Below are 20,568 nucleotides of genomic sequence, written 5' to 3'. Positions count from 1 at the left end.
CCCTGAAGGGGTCTGAGTTTCTTTTCACCGAGCCACTACCTAATTCTTTGGTAGTCAAAGCTGCGCACCGAAGAAGAAAACAATGTCAGCCACAATCCACCCTGCTAACAGGGACAGCAAGCGGCTAGATTTCTTTGGTAGAAAGATCTATACCTCATCCACCCTACAGTTTAGAGTCGCCAGTTTCGCTGCATTGCTCAGCAAGTATGACTTCAACACTTATTCAAAATTTAATACATTTATTGATAATATTCCTGAGACAAAGAAACAACAATTAAAGGCAGTGATTGTTGAAGACCATGTGATTTTGTGTACAGCCTTATAAGCTGCCCTCAATGCCACTGATACAGCCACTCAGTCAACAGCCATGGTGGTTGTCATGAGGACAGCCTCTTGGTTTAATTCTGCAAAATTTCCCAGGGAAATGCAGTCCACAGTGGAGGGTCTCCAGTTCAAGGGTGAGAAGCTCTTCTCAACAAAAACAAATCCCCATTCCATGAAGGATTCAAAGGCGACTCTGTGCTCCCTGAATATTCATACACCTGCAACCAGAAGGTAACAATTTAGGTACCAACCATACCCAAGACTCAGATATCCCTCATATAATTACCATCAAGAGAGACAGGACCACCAGTCTTGGCAACAATGTGGTTGGGGCAGGCAACAGCACAGACATAACCAAACCAGTGCTGCAACCCAGCCACCTCTACAAAATAAGCAAATTTAAGGCCTCAGTCGAGGGACTGAAAATATCTTCCACTGCTCCAGAGTCACTACTCTCTGTCTAAACCTTCAGTCATCAACTTCTGCCTTTTACACCACATGGCAGGACATAACATCTGACAAATGGGTGCTGCAATCAATCTGTACAAGATATACTATCCCCTTTATCTCCATTCCTCCTTCCCCATCCACCTACCCATCTCTCTTCAGGTACCACTCACATGATGAAATCCTACAATAGAAGCAGTACCACAGAGGTATGAGGGGAATGGATTCTACACACTCTACTTCCTAAGTCAGAAGAAGAACGGTGGATAGTGTCCCATTGTAGACGTTAGAGCACTCTGCAGATTCACAAAAAGGCAAAAGTTCAAGATGGTAAAGCTGACCACCATTATTCCTGCTCTGAAGCTGGGTGACTGGTTTTCATTTCTCGACTTACAAGGATGCTTATTTTCATGTTCACATTCATCCTGCTCATAGGCGCTTTCTCCTCTTTGTTCTAGGCACTCACCACTATCAATACACTGTTTTGCCTTTGGACTCTCCCCGGCACTGAGGATCTTCTCCAAGATGCTCGCAGTAGTCACTGCCTACCTAAGGAAACAACATCATCATTTTTCCCTCTCTTGACGACAGTCTGATGAAGCCCAGATCAGAGGCACAGTCCCATCATGATAGTCATACAGTCATGACTTGCTTCCATTCCTTGGGACTACTAATAAATGAAACAAAGACAGTGTTCACATTTCATACAGTTCATAGGGGCACAGCTTGATGCAACAGTGGCAATAGCTTCCTTGCCCATTGAAAGGTTCAAGAAGATCAGAGACCTAGTTCAAAAGCTATGTGTAATGTTTCAGGTCATGGCACGTGATTACATTCAGTTGTTTGGCCACATGGCAGCATGTAACCCAGTGGTCCCCAATGCACATCTATCCATGAGGTGCCTCTATGGTTGGCTCAGTTCAGTCTACAGGCCAAACTACCATTCTCTCACCAGGGCTCTCTCCATTCCACCCATAGTGAAAAATGCACTATTATGGTGGACAAAGACACAGAACCTATGCATAGGAATCCCATTCCAAACACCAGAGCCCTCCATTGTCATCACAACAGATGCCTCCCTCACGGTTTGGGGGGAGCACATGGGAAACTCTATGACACAGGGCCTCTGGACACTGAAAGAAAGGACCCTCCATATAAACGTACAGGAACTAAGAGCCATAAGACTAGCTTGCCAACATTTCCTTCCGGTGATAGCCCACAAGCATGTCAAGATATACACCAATAATGTCACCTGCATGTTTTACAAGAAATATGGGGCACCCGCTCCTATGCCCTCTGTATAGAGGCTATTACTTTGTGGAATTGGTGCCTCTCCCATGGCATCACTGTCAGTGCATGTTACCTACCGGGCACATTGAACACCACGGCTGACACATTGAGAAGATCACTACCTCAACAGCAGGAGTGGCAGATAGACCAGGGGATACTAGACGAGATCTTCGTACATTGAGGACACCCCCGATAGACTTTTTTGCCACAAGTGCCAACAAAAAATGCCTGCTATACTGCTCCTGTGCAGTTCTTTGGAGGACTCTCTGACCATCAAATGGAGCCGTCATCCCTTCTACACCTTCCTTCCTATTCCCCTCCTCCTCTTCACAGTGCTCAAAACATTGAGGGACAAGGCCAAATTTATTTTAATAGCCTGGCCCAGGCAGCCCTGGTTCCCTTTCCTTAGCAGAATGGTATTGTTCCCACCAATCTCCTTGCCATGCAACTCCAGGCTGATACTCCATCCAGGCCTACAGATGCAACACCCATGATTCCTTAGGCTCCATCTAAAGCCTTGGTACCTGGATGGCTCTCAGGCATAGAATTACAGTGCTCTGACCAAGTATGCAATGTACAGTTGTGCAGCCTCAACACATAAAACATATTCCTCCCTCGTAATATCTGTCCTGAGACTGCCCCATTACCTGTCATCCTTGACTACCTCCTTCACTTAAATCAGTCTAACCTTTCTATTAGCTCTATCAGGGTGCACCTAGGTTCTATAAACACATTCCATACAAAAATAGTTGATAACCCAATCTTCCCTCATCTGATGACAAAGCACTTTATGAAGGGCCTCCAGTCACTATATCCTGATGTAACTCTGCAAAAGAAGCCATGGGACCTCCATTTGGTTTAAAAGCCCTCACCAACCCTCCATTTGAACTGATGGCCACTTGCACACTTCTCCACCTCTCTATGAAATGGCATTTTTAGTGGCAATTACATCCACCATATGACTGCCCTGATGGCAGATCCTCCATACATCACCTTTTCTAAGGATAAAGTAATGCTATGTCCCCACCCCCTGTTCCTCCCCAAAGTGCACTCCTCATTCCACATAAACCAGACTATTCACTTGCCTGTATTTTTCTGCAAATCTTATGCCAATACCTTTGAAGCAAGGATGCATACACTAGAAGTTCACAGGGCTCTCTCATTTTATATTCACAGAACGAGGCCTTTTAGAACTTTGCCCGTATTCTTCATATCCATAGCAGAATGTGAAAAAGGACAAGAGATATCCTTCCAAAGACTATCTCACCGGATATCTGACTGCATAGCCCGATGCTACCAGCACAACCAGATTATACCACCTACCTCCATTCAAGCCCATTCTACCAGGGTCATGACTATATCTGTAGCTTACCTCTGCAAGGGCGTGTCTAGACTGCATCCCTCTGTCGACAGAGAGATGTAGATTAGGCACGTTGAAATTGCTAATGAAGCAGGGATTTCAATATCCCGTGCTTCATTAGCATAAACATGGCCACTGCTTTTTTCTGACATGGAGCTTTTTCAAAAAAAACCAGCAGTCTAGACTAGGATCTGACTCTTTTTTTTTTCTTCTTCAAAAAAGCTCTATGTTGAAAAAAGCGGCAGCCATGTTTATGCTAATGAAGCATGGGATATTTAAATGCCTGCTTCATTAGCAATTTTGATGTGCCTAATCTATGACTCTCTGTCGACAGAGGGATGCAGTCTAGACGTAGCCCAAGATCCCTCTCAGAGACATATGCGCTATAGCCACATGGGCTTCTGACCAAACGTTTGCGAAGCACAATGCACTTTCTCATGGACTTCCCTTCTCAACAAGGGTTACCAACGCGGTCTTATCTACAGTTTACCTGCCAGATCCGACATCCCTGCCTCCTTAGGACACATTGCTTTGAAGTCACCTGCGGTGGAGCACGCACAGGGAAGTCTCTCAAAGAAGAAGAGGAGCAGTAACTTACGTTCTTCAATATGAGCATCCGGGTGGGTGCTTCATTACCCTCCCTTCTCCCCACTACTTTGGAGACCTCTTTTTCTGTGAGCCGGTTTCTGGGTAGAGAAGGAACTGAGGGAAGTGTGGCTGCTCATGCACAGTTGCACTGCATGGTGCTTGCATGCCCTGCTGACTGTGCATATGTGCCCGCCACCCCCGGTACTACTGTGAAGAATCTGGTCTGTGGAACTGGGACGGATTGACAGCTGCTGTGGAGCACCCACAGGGACACTCATCTTGAAAAATGTCAGTTACTGATAAAGGTGAGTAACCTCCTTTTGTGCAGGATGAAGCAGAATCTTAGCAGCAACAAAAATATGTAGGTTAGTTTATGAGACAGACCAGTTACATCACTCTGAATGATAATTATGCCCCCATTAAGGTCTTCCTACATTGCCAGAGCACTTTAAAGGGGCATTAGTGTAAATAAATTATTTTCCCTACATAATGCCTCTATTCTATCTGGTTATCTCCTCTGGTACCACTCTTCTTATGAGTTTGATGGATAGACTTTGGTTCTCCTGGGTCCTGCCTCCAACTTTGGCTGAGTGCTTTTTTTGTATTATTCCGATACACAAGCACTCTCACGTTCCTTCCTGGTAAAAGTACCAATGGTGCTCCTATTGGGATCTGGGAGGTGGGTGGGCATAAGCCAGCCCATATTTAAAGGACCATTCCCCAGCCTACAGGGAGGATCCAAAGAGCCCTAAACTCCAACTGATTCCAGGGGACAAATAAAGAGAAAACAGGTATGGAGTATGGAGGTCAAAGGGCTAAAACAAGGGAACTGGATAGGGACACTGAGCAGAGAGTCCTGGACAGCACCCACTGCTCCTCAAAGGCCTTGAGAGAGCCAGTAGATGCCACCCCCTGGAACTCTGCCCAGATGCGTGAATGGATACAGGAGCAGAAATAGGCCCCACGATCTCAGACCTCTCCTTGAGCCAACCTCTGTTCCCTGGTCTTGTAAATTGCCAGGTGGGCCATAGCCAGGAGGAGGTTGATGAAGAGGTCTTGCAACTTTGTGGGGCCTCAGATGGGGTGCACATAAGTTAATAGGTGAGGGGAGAAGTGCAGCCAGAACCTCAAGAGGTTCTGGAGGAGCCAAAAGAGGGGCTGTAACCTGGCACACTCGAGGTAAACGTGCGCCAGAGTCTCCCTCATGCCACAAAAGGAGCAAGTGGTGGGAACAGGGGTGAACCTCATCAAATAAACATCTGTGCTCATGGTGCCATGGAGGATACTAATGGGGCTGGTTGGAAGGAAAAATTCTAACTACCGTCTAACCTTGACCCAGACACTGGTCTAATAGATTTCCACATGATAAAATTAAATTAGACAAGGTAATCATATTAAACAAATGATAAATATGAATTAACAATGCAGATACAAACTCTTAAGCACTGGTGCCCAACCCCTGACTTAGATCAGAAGAGAATATGACTGTAATATCCTCTTGGGGAGTGTGTACTATATAGGGGCTGGCTGGTGAGAGTTTTGTATTCAGTAGTAGCAGACAGCAAGTTATCCTACCACTTTAGGACATAAGACAGCATCTGTTTTCATTTTGTAAAAATATACTATTATTGATAGCCCTGGTTACCATTTTCTCATTTTAAAATGACTGACCAGTTTGATCTGCCTCCCCTTCTCCCAGCTGATCAGAAAATGAGTGAAAAGAGAACATATAACCTCAATCCTGAAGAGGCTGAGAGTGTAAGTAAGGCAGGATCCTTCCTGACTCCACAATCAGAGGGGACTCAGCGTCATTGGTGTGTTAAAGGCAGAGCAATACAGTGGGTGTGAATGGGTGGTGCCTTCTGGTCATCCAATAAGTTACCTAAGCTACCTTGCTTGGCAGGAATCACAGGCCCAGAAATGGAAGGAATACAACAATCATTTTAGGAGAACTAGCAGGGAGACTGTACTGGGGTAATGGTGAATTAGGGGTAAGAGGAAGAATCTGTCTTGGAAAACTCAAAATGTCAGTGAATCCAGTCTTATTTAGCCCAAATTCATCCCTTTGAAGGTCTAGATATTTGAGGCCTTGTCTTTACAACAGATAAGATCAAAGCAGCCGCAGTCAATTTTCCAGGATTCGAATTAGCAGGTATAGTGAAGACACACTAATTTGAACTGATGGAAGCATCAGTGCTGGTAGTCTTGCTTCCATGAGGAGTAAGGGAAGTTGAAGGGAGAGTGTGTTCCCTCAATTTTTGGTGGATAGCACCAAAATTTGAGTCAAGATACTTCAACTTAAGCTACGCAGTTAATGTAGCTGAAGTTGCGTCTCTTAATTCTAACTCATCCTCTAGTGTAGATCCAGCCTGAGAAGCTATTTTCCCTCCACATGCTGTTGCAGTAGCACTGCTAAAGCCTTAGGATAGTTAGATTCATGTCATCTCTTCTGAAGAGTAAATGAGCCTGTAAACTTTCATATAGAATGCAGAATGAGATGGGCCGGTGGTATGGAACTCTGTAGCACATCATCCTTGGGAGTAGTGTGGAGGGAGCTAGTAATACAAAAAAATAGCTATGAAAATGTAAGAAATTTTTCTTTCCACACAAAATCTGACAGGCTAAATGTTTTGGGCATGAGAATTTATTGTATCTCAGCAAGAGCAAAGTAATGCATATCATGGCATACCAATTGCAGTAGTTTGCACACACCCTGTAGCGTCGGACACACCATATATCAGTTTGACTGGTAAAGGCTTCTTTCCCTTTCAGCATTAGAGTCATGTATTCACTTGGCTCAGAGGCAATTTGAGGGGCAGGGAAAGAGAGAGCTGATTAAGTTTAAGACCTCAAGGTCAGATTATCTGCTGCGGCCAAGATCTGTGCAGCACAGTCAGGAGATGGGGGTGTCAGGGAGCTGTCTATGCATCCTGGATTCTTTGTCCAGCTCCACCCCCACATTGGCTCTGACTTGGGTCACAGCAATCTAAGGTCTAATTCCAGCTAGGAATATAGCCAGCACAACTCACGAGGTGGAATGTGGGTTGAGAATATGGATTGTTTCTATTTCACATAAGATTTCTCAAAATCTGATTGACAGAGAACAGTGTTTGCTTTCTTTTTAACCTTCACCAAAGACAACAGAAATTTAGTGATTTTTCTGTGTGGGAAAACACTGTTGCCACTCAGCTGCTCCAATCAACACGAGGGGCCCAGTCCTACACAGTGCCATGTATGTTTAGCTCCAATTTTGCAGGATTGGTTCTTATCAGGGGTACATCATTTAAGGGCCAGGTTGTGGTTCATCCTACATGCTGTTAGAAGTTGGTAAAAGCATAGTCCCCATCCCTTTACTGTCTTGCACCAGTGCTTTCAGTGCTACAGGAGTAGCAGGATCCACAGAGGGGCTACAACCTCCTCACACAAGTAAGTGGAAGGGAACAAGGAGGCGGCAGAGTGGATTCTCCCCCATCTAATATGCCTGGCGGTGAAGTTATGCTGACATTTCAGGAAGCGTACACTGGTCTAAGAATAGACCTAATGTAGTTTTCTGTTTCCTCAGAGCATTGTGGATCTCTCCCAAACAGGCTGCCCCAGAGCATCACACTTCTTATAGGCAAGATTGTAATGTCACAATCTAGGCCTGCAGTAATATTATCTTGAATTATTTATATTGGAGTTGTGCGCCCCAAATATATTAGATGTTGTAGAGGCAAATAAGAAAACACTGTCCTAACCCTGAAAATGTCCAAACTAGAAATAAAAGACAAAGGGGGGGGGGGGGGGAGGAGAAAGACGAATCAAATGCCAGTACCAAATCTGGGATGCAGTGGATGATAAAGACACAAAATGAGAGCCACAAAAATTATTAATGCAGGAAACTTAAAATACTATGAGATTCACTCCTTTGAGGATAAATATATTGATCTCTAACCATAGTGGAGTCATCCTACTTCATTTCCATTGTAAATAATTTTCTCAATAAAAGAGAGAATACACAAAAATTGTATTGGAATGTAGGAAAAGTTGGGATTAAATTGAGATACATCTACAGCCCTGCATGGATTCAAAATTTTTATCCATATCTATGAAAATGAGCTGAAGATATCCATACCAACATCCACAGATACACAGTGGATATCCAAGGATTTGCAGGGATATCCAGTTACAGCCTGCCAATGAGGGGCATTTGAGAAGAGTGAGCAGAAGACAGGGCAGAATCTGTTCTTTTTATTTTTTTCCTGTTGCATTTGTTGTCATATATTTTTGGCAGCTAGTTTTCTAACATAAGTGAAATATAATCAAATGGAATTATTTTATAATTAAGGATGTCTGAAAACTTGTTTCCTGCTGAATTCTTAGCTTTTTTCATTTGTTTTCCTTCTCTTGTTCATTTTTGTCATATGCTGAATTAACATTTTTATGGTAGTACTTTCGGTGTGTGCCAAGGCGCTTTTGTTTATGTTGTTATGGAATTTGTCTGCCTATGGAAACTTGCAAACGTTGAGTCATTCTTGAGCCCCCTGGGGAAAAATAGGAATAAGTGTGAATTTTAGGGTGACAGATGCAAGAGATGCACAGATTAAAGAGTTATGGGAGATTATTACCATTTTTGTGTCTTCATTCTTCCACAGTAATAAAACAAAGCTATAAAAATGTGGTGGCCATGACTAAGTGTTAATTAAAATGTTACTAATTTTCTTGTACTGTAGGATCTTGAAAATTATATTCATTTTATTGGGGCATATTGTGCAATTTAGAAATTTTGCTTGAGTGCGGACAGCTAGATTTGTCCCATATTATGATTTAATAATGCTTTACAAGTTTAGTAGTTCATGGTTATTTGTCGCTAAATTTTTCCTAAGATATAAGTTGGTTGAATAGTCGGTTATAGTTTACAGGAAAAGTAGTGGTTCCTTATCATCATTCTCTACCTTGATATTGGACAACGTGTAATCGGAATGCAGTTGTGTTTTTTGTGCCTTTTAATTGTGTTTGATACTAAGTCAATGCAAGTACAGGACGCTGAAATTAACTTCCTTTGTAGCTCCACAAATATATGGGTGGCTTAAATGGAAATCTGGTTGACTATTGCCTATCGAAATTCTTTCAATCTGAGCATCTTCTTTATAGAATTTCTAAAGAGCAAGTACTAGTTGGTGTTTATCATATCTTAGCAAGATGTTTTTGTTTAATTTCCTTTCAAGTCTAGATGAAATCTGATGCTTAATTTTCAACTGTCTGAAAAGTTCATTATACTTAATTAAAATAATTTTAAACGCATAATTCATTGCTGTAGCATCCACATCTGCTGTATTTTGACATCTCTTGATAGAAAAGAATGTACGCAGTTAACATATTTAAGAATTACTCAGTACTAAAAATGTAAATAATAAATAAAATTTTGGCATAGGAAAGATATATTTTGGTAGAAAACACAATGTATTTTGTCACTTATGTTGGTTTTGGGATACATGCTGAGTTAATCTCATTGAACTTTTCCCCAGGAATTGATGCGCTTACAATTGCCGGGTCATTATGCTGCTCCACCTGTGTAGTGTTAAGGTCAGTGTGTTTTTCTGATTATAAAAACCATCCATACCATTCCATTATAAATTCACTGCCATTCATAATGGAATGCACCATAGCTGAGAGCTAGTTGCAGCTGCCCCAGGTACAAAGATCAAACAGATGTAGCTTAGGTAATTTGAGATCCTTTTTACAGCTAATCCTAGCAAAGCTTCATTTAATATAATGTTCTTTTATAACAAGCACTGCACAGGTATATTTATTTTATTCAATCATGCCATGATAACCAATACAAGATGATCACAAGGAAGTCCTGGGAGCAGCAGCCAACTGTAACATAGCAGTTGCTCACATTCATTCTTAGACAAAACATAGAATGCATCAACCACCCACAGCGATGGGGCATTTTTCCTGAAATTTGCACATTTTAACTTGAAAGGGATTAAAATTCATTAAAACACATGTATCCGTCATCACAGTATATACAGGGTGTCAAATGCAAAAGTACATGACTGGCACTAGCCGCTGAATCTATGAGATGCTGAGCATGCAGTAACATGCTGTTGTTGTATTATATACCTTTTTGAAGAGCTTGGATTTCCTTAAGTGTTGTACATTCCTAAACAGAGCCAGAATGTGTGTGAATGCTTTGCTAGTATTATTTCCAGCAATGAAATAAGCACAGTCTTCTGCAATGTGTTACCTTTAAATTTTTCTTTGCTGCTGAATTCACAGAATAATCTGAATTCCTAGAAAATACAAAATATTACCTTATATTAACCAAGACATTTTCTTCCAGTTTCATGGGTACCTGTTCCCTATTCTTTGGCTTTTTCAATATATGGTAGTCAATAAAGGCCTTAGAAATTAATTAATTATCTTGCTAGGGGATATTTGTTACTTGTTCTCTGTGCAAATTAGACACTGCTATAATTGCTGAGACAATATAAGCAGCCATTTAATGACTGATATCTTTATGTAAATATTGTACAGTACTCGTGATTTGAATTCCCTTTAGATGTAAATATAATAATGGGATTTCTTCTTGTATTTTAAAATTAATGTAGATGTATGCACTGTATAATGTGCACACAACACAAAAGTCATTGCTCAGTGATGGAAAGAACAATATTATATTCTGTAACAAGCAGTTCTTGAAGATTCTAGTTTATGAAAACTCTGCCCACCAAAACTGAAGCCTTCTGGCACTGCATGTTTCAGGAATGTTAAGTAGTGCAGCAAATAAGTGTACCACTGGATGTATTCAGCAGCACACTTCCAGTGCACTCAAGTACTTGCAGATACATGAAATAGGCCACAAACCAGGAAATATATGTAAAAGAGTAGGTGTTATGTAGTACTATTGAGAACATGAATTGTAATTATATGTTTTCTGGAAGCTACTACTGACTATAAGCTCCTTCATTGTTTGTAATACAGACAAAGCAGGAAGATACAATTAGTTTTAGGAGCTGAAATTGACTTTTTGTTTTCAAATGGAAAGAATCACATGAAAGAGATTCTTTCATTACTAAAAGAAACAAGAGTAATGTATGATTGTTGTTTAATATTTGGGTACATTTATAAGAATTTTAAAACAATAAACTTCACCTGAGCAGAAGAAAGTGACCCTGAAACTTTTCCCAGAAAGTGACTCTGAAAACAGAGAACTAGATTGCACAACTGCATTTTTCACTGCCTCCTAAGGATATGTCTGCACTGCATTCCTCTTTCGAGAGAGGAATGCAAATGCGGCTGAGTGAAATTGCAAATGAAGCATGGATTTGAATTTCCCTTCAATTTCACTTAATTTGCATAATCGCGTCTGGGCGCTATTTCAAAAAAAGAAATGCTGTCTAGATGCAGTTATTCAAAAGAAAACCCTTCTTTCAAAATTACCCTTAAACCTCATTTTATAAGGAGTAAGGGTAATTTTGAAAGAAGGGTTTTCTTTTGAAATAACCACGTCTAGACAGCGTTTCTTTTTTCAAAATTGGTTATTTTGAAATAGCGCTCGGACGCGATTATGCAAGTGAAGCATGGGAAATTCAAATCTGCGCTTCATTTGCAATTTCGCTCAGCTGTGTTTGCATTCCTCTCTCGAAAGAGGAATGCAGTGTAGACATATCCTAAGATCTTTACAAACTTGGGCTCTGAGGGTTTGTCTAGACTACATGTCTCCGTCCACGGAGCCATGTAGATGAGTTTACTAGACATAGCAAAATGAAGCAGTGATTTAAATAATTGCCGGTTCATTTACATCAAAATGGCTGCCCACTGTGCCAATCAGCTGATTGTCGGCACAGCGCATAGTCTAGATGGGGATCAACCGACCCCAGATCCCTTTGTCGTCAGATCCCTTATGCCTCGTGAAACGCCCTTATTTAAATCACCGCTTCTTTTTGCTATGTCTAGTAAACTCCTCTACATGGCTCCGTCGACGGAGCCATGTAGTCTAGATACACTCTGAGAGGCATAAGGAGTGACTCGTAGAGCTCAGGTTTCAACACCAAGAATTATGCCACCTGTCCCCAGCTGAGTTAGCATTAGATAGCTAAAGCATTCTGATAACTCATAACTGATATATGGGAGCAGAGTGGTAGAAGTAGTCTTTGAGGCACAGTAGTCATAGATCATTTAAAAATTTATACTTGACCAAAAAAAAAAGCTTAAATTGTGCAAGAAGGGAATTGGATGTTTGTGCAGAACCCAGATGTTGCATGATCTATCAGCTTGCCACATTTAAAAGATGGGTGAGCCACAATCGATTTTAGCTGTGGTTTCTGAGTGATCTTCAAAGATAGCCCTTTTTACAGCTTATTACAATTACTCAACCTGGAAATGGCAAAAATACAGGTAATTATAGCCAGGGTCACATCTTAGAAAGGTTTGCTATATTCTATTAGAGGAGATCCAGTTTGCTAAAATATTAAATATGAGGCACTACAGCTTACAGCAGCTTCCTATATGGCCTGCAGCTGCAAAGAACTTTATATAAGTATAGAATGCCTCCTTTCCTTCAGAGATGCTTCTTTTGAATTTCCTTTGGGCCTCAACTTATGAAGCCAACGATATTCAAACCTTGATAGATGTCAGTGCCACAGATCCAAAGCCCTGCTATTTTTTTAGAAATTTCACCAATATTTTTAAATGTTGGTAAGTGAAATAAAATATTTAGCACAATTTGAACTGCAACACCTCTCACCATATTTTTCGCAATGGAGGGAGGACCTGTTCTTCAAATCCCCTATAAACTTGCAACAAGTTAGAGCAAGTTTACCCTGAAAAATTAAAAGTAATTCATTCTGATACTGACTACTCTTTCTGTCAGTCCCTGGAATAATCATTTTCAGTAATGGTGGCCCCTGTCAGTCAGTGGAAAGATATCTCTTGAAAAACCAGAACAATGTATAATTAAATCTGTATAAATAGAGATGCAGCAGGTGCTGAGCTATACTAACCTATGCAACTTTGTAGCTGAAGCAGACTGACTTACTGTGGTGTCTTCTATGTGGTAAGGTTGATGGGGGCTGCTCTCACATCAACTCCGGCTACTCTTCTCATTCTGGTTTGTAGAGAGCAGGGGTGGCTGGTCACTCACCCTGAGGGGGAAGAACCCCTCTCCGAGCCTGGGTGGGCCAAGCTAGGTCCTGTCCCTTTAAACCCCTGGAAGCCAAGGGGTGGGGCAGGTAAGATAAAAGCCCAGCGTAGGAGCTCAGTAAGGCCCCAGCTGCTGGAGGAAGCAGAGGCTTGTCCTGAGCTCCCAAGCCAGGAGGGCCCTGAGGACCTTGCAGAGGCTGAGGATTGTCCCAGCCTGCCAGGCCCTCCTCTGAAGAGACCTTCTTTACCCTGCCAGAGGATGCAGACTATGATGACCCTGAGAACCGGCAGGGGGAGTGTAGCTGTGCTGCTGCACTATAGTAAGTGTAGATGAGCCCTAAACAATTAAGGGTATGTCTATATGAAAAACATGGCAGTGGCACATTTGTATCGATACAGCTGCATTGCTGAAGCACATCTGGGGAAGACTCTCTGTGCTAATAGGTGAGAGCTCCCCCGTCAGCATAAAAAAAAAAAACTCCAAGAGTGAGAGAATCTCTTCCACCAATATAGCACGGAGCACACAAGCACTTATGTCAGGCTACGTCTAGACTGCAGGCTTCTGTCAGTAGAAGCTTTTCCGGAAGAACTCGTCCCAAAAAGCCTTTTTCAAAAGAGAGCATCTAGACAGCAAAAGCTCAACAAAAAAGTGATCTGCTTTTTCAAAAGATACTATCCACATCGATTGGACGCTATCTCGCGTTTCAGTTGTGATTACTGTGGATGGAGTGGCCACCAGGGCACCAGTGCTTTTTCCTGGGGGCCTCTTCTTTTGAAAAAACACTCTTGTCTGTGTCCACACACATTTCTGAAAAACCTTTTTTGGAAAAAGGTTTCTTCCTTGTATAAAGGAAGAAAGCTGTTTTTCTGGAAAAACTCTGCAGTATAGACATACCCTCAGTGTAACTTATGTGGCTCAGGGGGGTAGTATAGGCATAGCCTTTTATCACAGACTGAGATAAAAGAAATAATAATGGTGGAGCAAATGGGACTACACAAAGCCCCATTGTATGATGGGGATGGGAGAATGAGGGGGGCCCACAGCACCCTTGGAAATGACTGAAAATTCTTAGCACTTAAAAAAAAATCTTCCTTGCTCTGTCTAAAACTATGGGGTGGCTGTTCAGTGAGCTCAGGGAACCATGCAGAGAGGAAAAAGATCCTCCTTCCTTTTGTTATGCCTCCCTAAAGCATGTTCCATGATGGGAGAAGGAGAGAAAAAAGAGAGAGAGGGCACCAACCATCTACCCATCACTTCCAATGCAGGAGGAAGAAAGATACTTTGGAGGGGGAGACAGAGTCCTTGATATGGTGGGGAGGGAGCAGAAACCTGTTATGGGGGCATACAGATCCATGGGTAGGCGGGAGGGGAGTACAGGTGGCACACAGAGTTCTTGGCATTGGGGGAAAGGGAGTAGGGATGGTACACAAAGTCCCCAGCATGAGGCAAGAGGGACAGGTTGCAGGAAGTTGTTGAAATAGAGGGGAATGGGAGGGTGGCACACAGAGGAGTTTTGGGGTGGAATGGAGGAATGCAAGGAGCCTATGATGTGGGCAATGGGCATGACTTAACAGAAGCAATGACATTTGGCATAAGTGTATCTAGGGCCGTGTCCAGACTCAGGGGTTTTTTCGGGAAAAGTAGCCTTTTCCCGAAAAAACTTCCCCTGCGTCCAGACTCAAGCCGCGTTCTTTCGAAATTATTTTGAAAGAACGCGGCTTTTCTTTCGATGGCGGTAAACCTCGTTTCACGAGGAAGAACGCCTTCTTTCGAAAGTTCCTCTTTCGAAAGAAGGCGTTCTACGATGTAAAGAGGCCGTCTTCGAAAGAGAGCATCCAGACTCGCTGGGTGCTCTCTTTCGAAAAAGCGGATTTCTCTTTCGAAAGATCCGCCTGCAGTCTAGACGCGATCTTTCGAAAGAGCCTCTTTCGAAAGAAGCCTGCAGTCTAGACATAGCCTAGGACGGGGGGGATACAACATAGATAAATTTGAGCCAAATTCTCCTCCTCTTGGGTGCACCCACACAATCCCTGGATTTCTAAAAATTCACCTTTCTCTCTGAAGGGTTTTATTTAATATTAATAATTTAACTTTTTAATTTCTGTGCAGGGTTTATTTCTTGAGCCTGGAGCAGTATAAATAATTAACTATACCCATAATCTTCATGCTATATTATGCATGTCTATTTTTAACTCAGGATTCTAATGGTTGTGTGCACAGTGCAATCACTTGGGCTTTGTTGTTTGGCAAAGAGGTAGTCATGAATGGAAGTTAGAATATATTGATTGCTACACAGATGTTGTAACTTGGAACTCTCAAGTTTCGTAAGGAGCCAGATTTACTGTTCTGCATCAGGAAAATTCCAAAAGAGCCTTGGAGTTTCTGTTACCTGAGAGCAGAGAAATAATTGGCTGATACTTTTGGAAAACATTCTAAATTGGTAGAATTTTGCTTGAACTCATGTTCCCTCTAGTTATTTTTATAGGAGACTTGCAGGTTCCACAAGACTAGTTCACAGCTTTTCTCATGATTTCTGCTTTATATTTGTGGATGGCACTGTATCTATATTTGGACAGAATGCTACATAGTGCATACTGTGTATAGAGTGATAGGTTTATTTTATTACACATTACACTTGGCCTCAGATTGTTGGTTTTTTTTTCACCTTGGCTAGCTGCAGCAATGTCATCTAGCTTGTTATAACTTTGCACTATTTGCCTGAGAAGTCAGACAGTAGCTTACTACTGTGTATTTATTTATTCAGTTTATAATGTGTTTTGTCATATGTTTTAGGTGAATTTATAATACAATTTTTTTTGTGGTATATGTTCCTGTAATTTACTCTAAAGATTTAGGAGCCCATTCACATGCAGACCTGCTGAAGTCAATGGGACATCATATGGGCACTGTGATTTTTTTTCATGGCATCATTTACAGGACTGGTGCTATCCCCATTCTGGGCAACTGAACCTGTATTCTTCCTCCATGGTCCAGCACGGGCACCCAGTCCTAGACTTCGGGTTCCTCAGCTGTCACTTCTCTTGTATGGAGCCACATGTCTCTCTCTACACTGTGCTTTCTCTTCAAAGGCTATGAACAGGGTAATTACCACAGCAATAAGGTACCCCACTGGTACCTTTCTAAGCAAACACATTTACTCTTAAGATAAAAGCATTAGAGAAAGAACATATTAAAATAATAAAAGAGCCTACAATTCTTGACTCCAATTAGGGCTCTTCTGGGCTTGTCTATAGTTACAAGTTCATAACAGTTGTCAGCTCAGAATAAGCACATCTATAAAAATGTGAGTCACTTTTTTTCCCAGTTTGGATATCTGGTTTGGTCTTCATTTAACAACAATGAGATTTTGCCTCCAAGCACAGCTTCAGAAGGATGGATCCAAAGATGATAAGCTGTGTTCTTCTTTGGGGATGTCCCCGCGAGTGCTCCACTATGGGTGCTGTGCTTGCCCCGGCACCGCAGACAGAAGCTTGTGATAAGCAGTGTTCGGCTGGACTGCGCATGTGCCGTGGGCTCTTTTCTGTCTCGCACAGTCTGGCCCCCCACCAGTTCCTCTTCACTGCCTCAGGCTACAGATGCTTGGAACCACGCTCCTTACTTCACTCACTGAACTAGATACTTTCTAGTTCCCCCTGCTACATACATCCTTTTTTTCCTCTTTCCTTTGTTTTCTCCTTATTTAAAAAAGAAAAAGAAGAAGAAAAAGAAAGAACTAATTGGGAGTAGGAACAGAAACCGCATACTGTTCTTACCTCCCGCCTCTCAGCTGTTCTCCCGTCCACTCCTTTGTATATAGTTGTTCCTCTTAAAAAAAAAAAAAAAAAAAGGGGGAAAAGAGATAAAGACAACAGAACAGAGACATTATCACAGTCTTACCACTAATTCTGAGGCAAAGTTACAAAAAAAAAAAAACCCACCTACCTCAGACAGCCGGTAATATGTCTGCTACCGGCTTCAAAAAATGCATCTCTTGCTGGGAGGCAATGCCAGCCTCCTATGGCCACTTAGACTGTATCTGTTGTCTGGGGAAATCTCACATCCCCCAGAAGTGTAACCATTGTACTAGACTTACGTCCAGGGCTAGAAAGGATAGAGAGAGGCGCCTGCGAATGCTCCTCTTTGATAAAGCCCTGCAGCCGCAGGAAACTCACTCTGCTCAACAGCCACACAAGCGCCAGTCTTCCTCCCCAACTACGGGGCTTCAAAAGAAATCCAGGCTCTCGCCAGAAAGATCCCTGCCAGCTGCCTTAAATGGCAGGGAGAATCAGGCAGACACACCTGGTACGTCTGGCAATGTAAAGCCATGTCCCCCTGCCTCAGCGGCTCCGAAGCTGAAGCAGTTACGGGAGGCTTCCCACATGCCGGCTCCCCAGGCAGCACCGGCTCAGCCGCTTCCTTTGCCTCCAGCGCAGAGCGCTGAGCCGGTTCCCAGACCTCCCTCGGAGCCGAGCAGCACGTCACCGGCACCCGCACCGCCTCCAACTCACCGCGCTGTGCCGGACTACACAGCACCTGTCCGCTCCACTACTGGCATGGCACCAATTGCTGATGCCTCTGAGCTGCCAGCACCAAGCAATGCAGCTCCGGCTGGCACTTCAGCACACGCCACCAGACAAGGACCTTGGAGCCCTGCTCTTTTCACGTCTCCGCGCCAGAGCTGCTCTCGCTCCCACCTCCTCTCCCCGACACCATCCTCTCCTCTGCCTGTGCTGCGATCTCCACGTCGGTCCACTCACTGGCATGGGTCTCCCCATGCCTCCTCCAGACTGCCTTCTCCATTCCTGGCTGCTGCACCTTCTCGTCACCGACACTATTACAGACGAAACAAAAAACAGGACTATGTAGCACTTTAAAGACTAACAAGATGGTTTATTAGGTGATGAGCTTTCGTGGGCCAGACCCACTTCCTCAGATCAAATAGTGGAAGAAAACACAAGCTTTTCAGAAACCTCCAGCCGCAGCATAGGTCGCGTCTGGCCATCCCGCTCGATGAGGGCATCCTAGAAATTGCAGATGAGATATGGCATGCTCCAGCGTTGGCTCTTCCAACCAACAAACAGTCTGACAAGAAATATTTCATGCCACCAAAGGGCATGGAATTTCTCTTTGTCCATCCACAACCTAACTCCTTAGTAGTCAATGCAGCCCAACAGAGGGCTAGAGCCCCACACCTCAAACAACAGAGCTCAGACAAGGACATAAAGAGATTGGACCTTCTAGGCAGGAAGGTCTACACCATCTATCTAACGATACTTTTGATAACTTTTCGCGTCTCATCCCACTCTTGGATCATCTCTCGGACTCAAAGAAATCTATCCTGAGATCGGTAAGCCAACAGGGCTACACGTCAGCGAGAACGTCCCTCCAAATGGCCATGGATGTCACTGACGCTGACGCTCACTCTACCGCCACCGCCATCAATATGCACAGAGCCTCCTACCTTCAAGCGGTGGGAGTTCCAAAGGAGCTACAGGCCAGAGTCAAGGACTTACCCTTTGACAAGGACAAGCTCTTTGCAGACAACACAGATACAATCCTACACTCCTCCATGGACTCCCAAACAACCTTGCGAACTCTGGGGATGTACACCCTCCCTCCCCTTCAGGAGATGCCACTATTCACCATACCAACATGGATATGACTATTCCTACATTAGACAACAATGGCAGCAACAACATCAGCAACAGAGGCCCTTCGATAATCAATGCTCACGACAGAGGCCCCAGGGAGGCCGAAACCCAAACAGCAGGACGAACATGCCTTGCAACAACAAGCAACAGGTTTGAGGCCTTGGTCGGGGGCGAGCAGACAGTCATAGGCATCACCACGAATCGTCCAACCCAGCTATTTCACCACCCATTGAGGCCCTTTTTACATCAGTGGGCCAAAATCACTTCAGACAGATGGGTCCTCGAAATTGTTCGAACCGGCTACCCTATTCCTTTCACAGCCATTCCACCGACCACCCCTCCCACCCCGTCCCTTTTTTGAGGGACCCCTCTCACGAGGTCCTCCTCCGGACCAGTCCCAAACGAGTTCAGGAACAGGGGCTTCTACTCACATTACTTCCTCACCCAGAAGAGGTCAAGAGGTTGGTGTCCCAGCCTCAATCTCTGCCGTCTGAACAAATACCTCAGGATACATAGATTCAAAATGCCAACCTTAGCTGCCATAATCCCTACATTAGATCCACAAGACTGGTTTGCTGCCCTCGACCTCCAGGATGCCTATTTCCATGTCCCTATCCATCCAGCCCACAGGAGGGTCTTACGCTTTGTCGTAACAAAGGACCACTTCCAATACAAAGTCCTTCCCTTTGGGCTATCGTCAGCCCCGAGGGTGTTTTCAAAGGTCCTATCGGTAGTCATGGCCTTTCTCCGGTGTCAAGGGGTACTCATCTTCCCTTACTTGGATGATTGCCTACTCAAGGGTCCTTCTACACGCAAGGTTTCCCAGGTGTTTCAACTTACCAGGCAAGCCTTCCAATCGCTCAGACTTCTTCTCAACGAGCAAAAGTCCGTTTTGCACCCCACACAGAACATCGAGTTTATTGGGGCCCGTCTGGACTCACTTGCCGGCAGAGCATTCCTTCCCTTACAGAGGTTTCAAGTCTTCCAGGACCTCATTCATACCATCACTGTCAGCCCCACCATTTTACTTATAACATGCCTATGACATGCAACATACGTGGTCAAACACACCAGACTACATCTTCACGCCCTCCAGTACTGGCTGACACTCGTATACAACCACACCAGACACAACCTCCACAGACTGTTGACGCCCCCACCTGGAGTTATCCAATCACTCCTATGGTGGATCAGCTGCAGGAATCTGCTATCAGGTGTATCTTTCCATCAACAAGAACCACTCCACCAAATCACGACAGATGCCTCCCTACTAGGCTGGGGGGCTCACATGGGCTCCCTCTCAGCCCAGGGGCAATGGTCCCCACCAGAAACACATCTACACATAAATCTGTTAGAACTACGTGCCATTTTCAATGCATGCAAAGCCTTCCTCATCCACATTTGAAACACCACGGTGAGGATACTCACGGACAACATCACGGCCATGTATTACGTGAATCTCCAGGGCAGTGCTCGCTCCCACTCCTTATGCATGGAAGCTATCCGCTTTTGGAACTGGTGTATTCGCCACGGAATAACACCTATGGCATCCTACTTACCTGGCACCACAAACGTGACCGCAGACTTCCTGAGCAGGCACTTCGACGTAAAACACGAATGAGAAATGCACGATGGCGTCCTACACAAGATCTTCCAACGTTGGGGAACTCCCCAAGTGGACCTCTTTGAAATTCCCACCAACGCAAAATGCCACAAGTACTGCACCAGGGCAGGTCTCGGCCCTGCATCCCTGGAGGGATGCCTTTCTTATGACTTGG

The 20,568-nt window shown here is 43.8% G+C and overlaps 1 protein-coding gene across 1 annotated transcript in view; it reads left to right on the top strand.

The window, feature by feature from the left end:
• Positions 1-20,568, top strand: part of HECW1 (HECT, C2 and WW domain containing E3 ubiquitin protein ligase 1) — a 334,425-nt gene that overhangs the window by 73,164 nt on the left and 240,693 nt on the right. The window contains exon 3 of the mRNA XM_014574083.4: positions 9,517-9,574. Within this exon, the coding sequence (XP_014429569.1) occupies positions 9,548-9,574 (27 nt within the window). The 5' untranslated portion in view covers positions 9,517-9,547. The remainder of the gene's footprint in view (positions 1-9,516; positions 9,575-20,568) is intronic.

The sequence above is a fragment of the Pelodiscus sinensis genome, chromosome 2 (assembly GCF_052426305.1).
Source record: "Pelodiscus sinensis isolate ZL-2025 chromosome 2, ASM5242630v1, whole genome shotgun sequence".
Classification (NCBI taxonomy): domain Eukaryota; kingdom Metazoa; phylum Chordata; order Testudines; family Trionychidae; genus Pelodiscus; species Pelodiscus sinensis.
The sequence above is the reverse complement of the archived record's forward strand: the minus strand, read 5'-3'. Positions and strand labels throughout refer to the sequence as shown.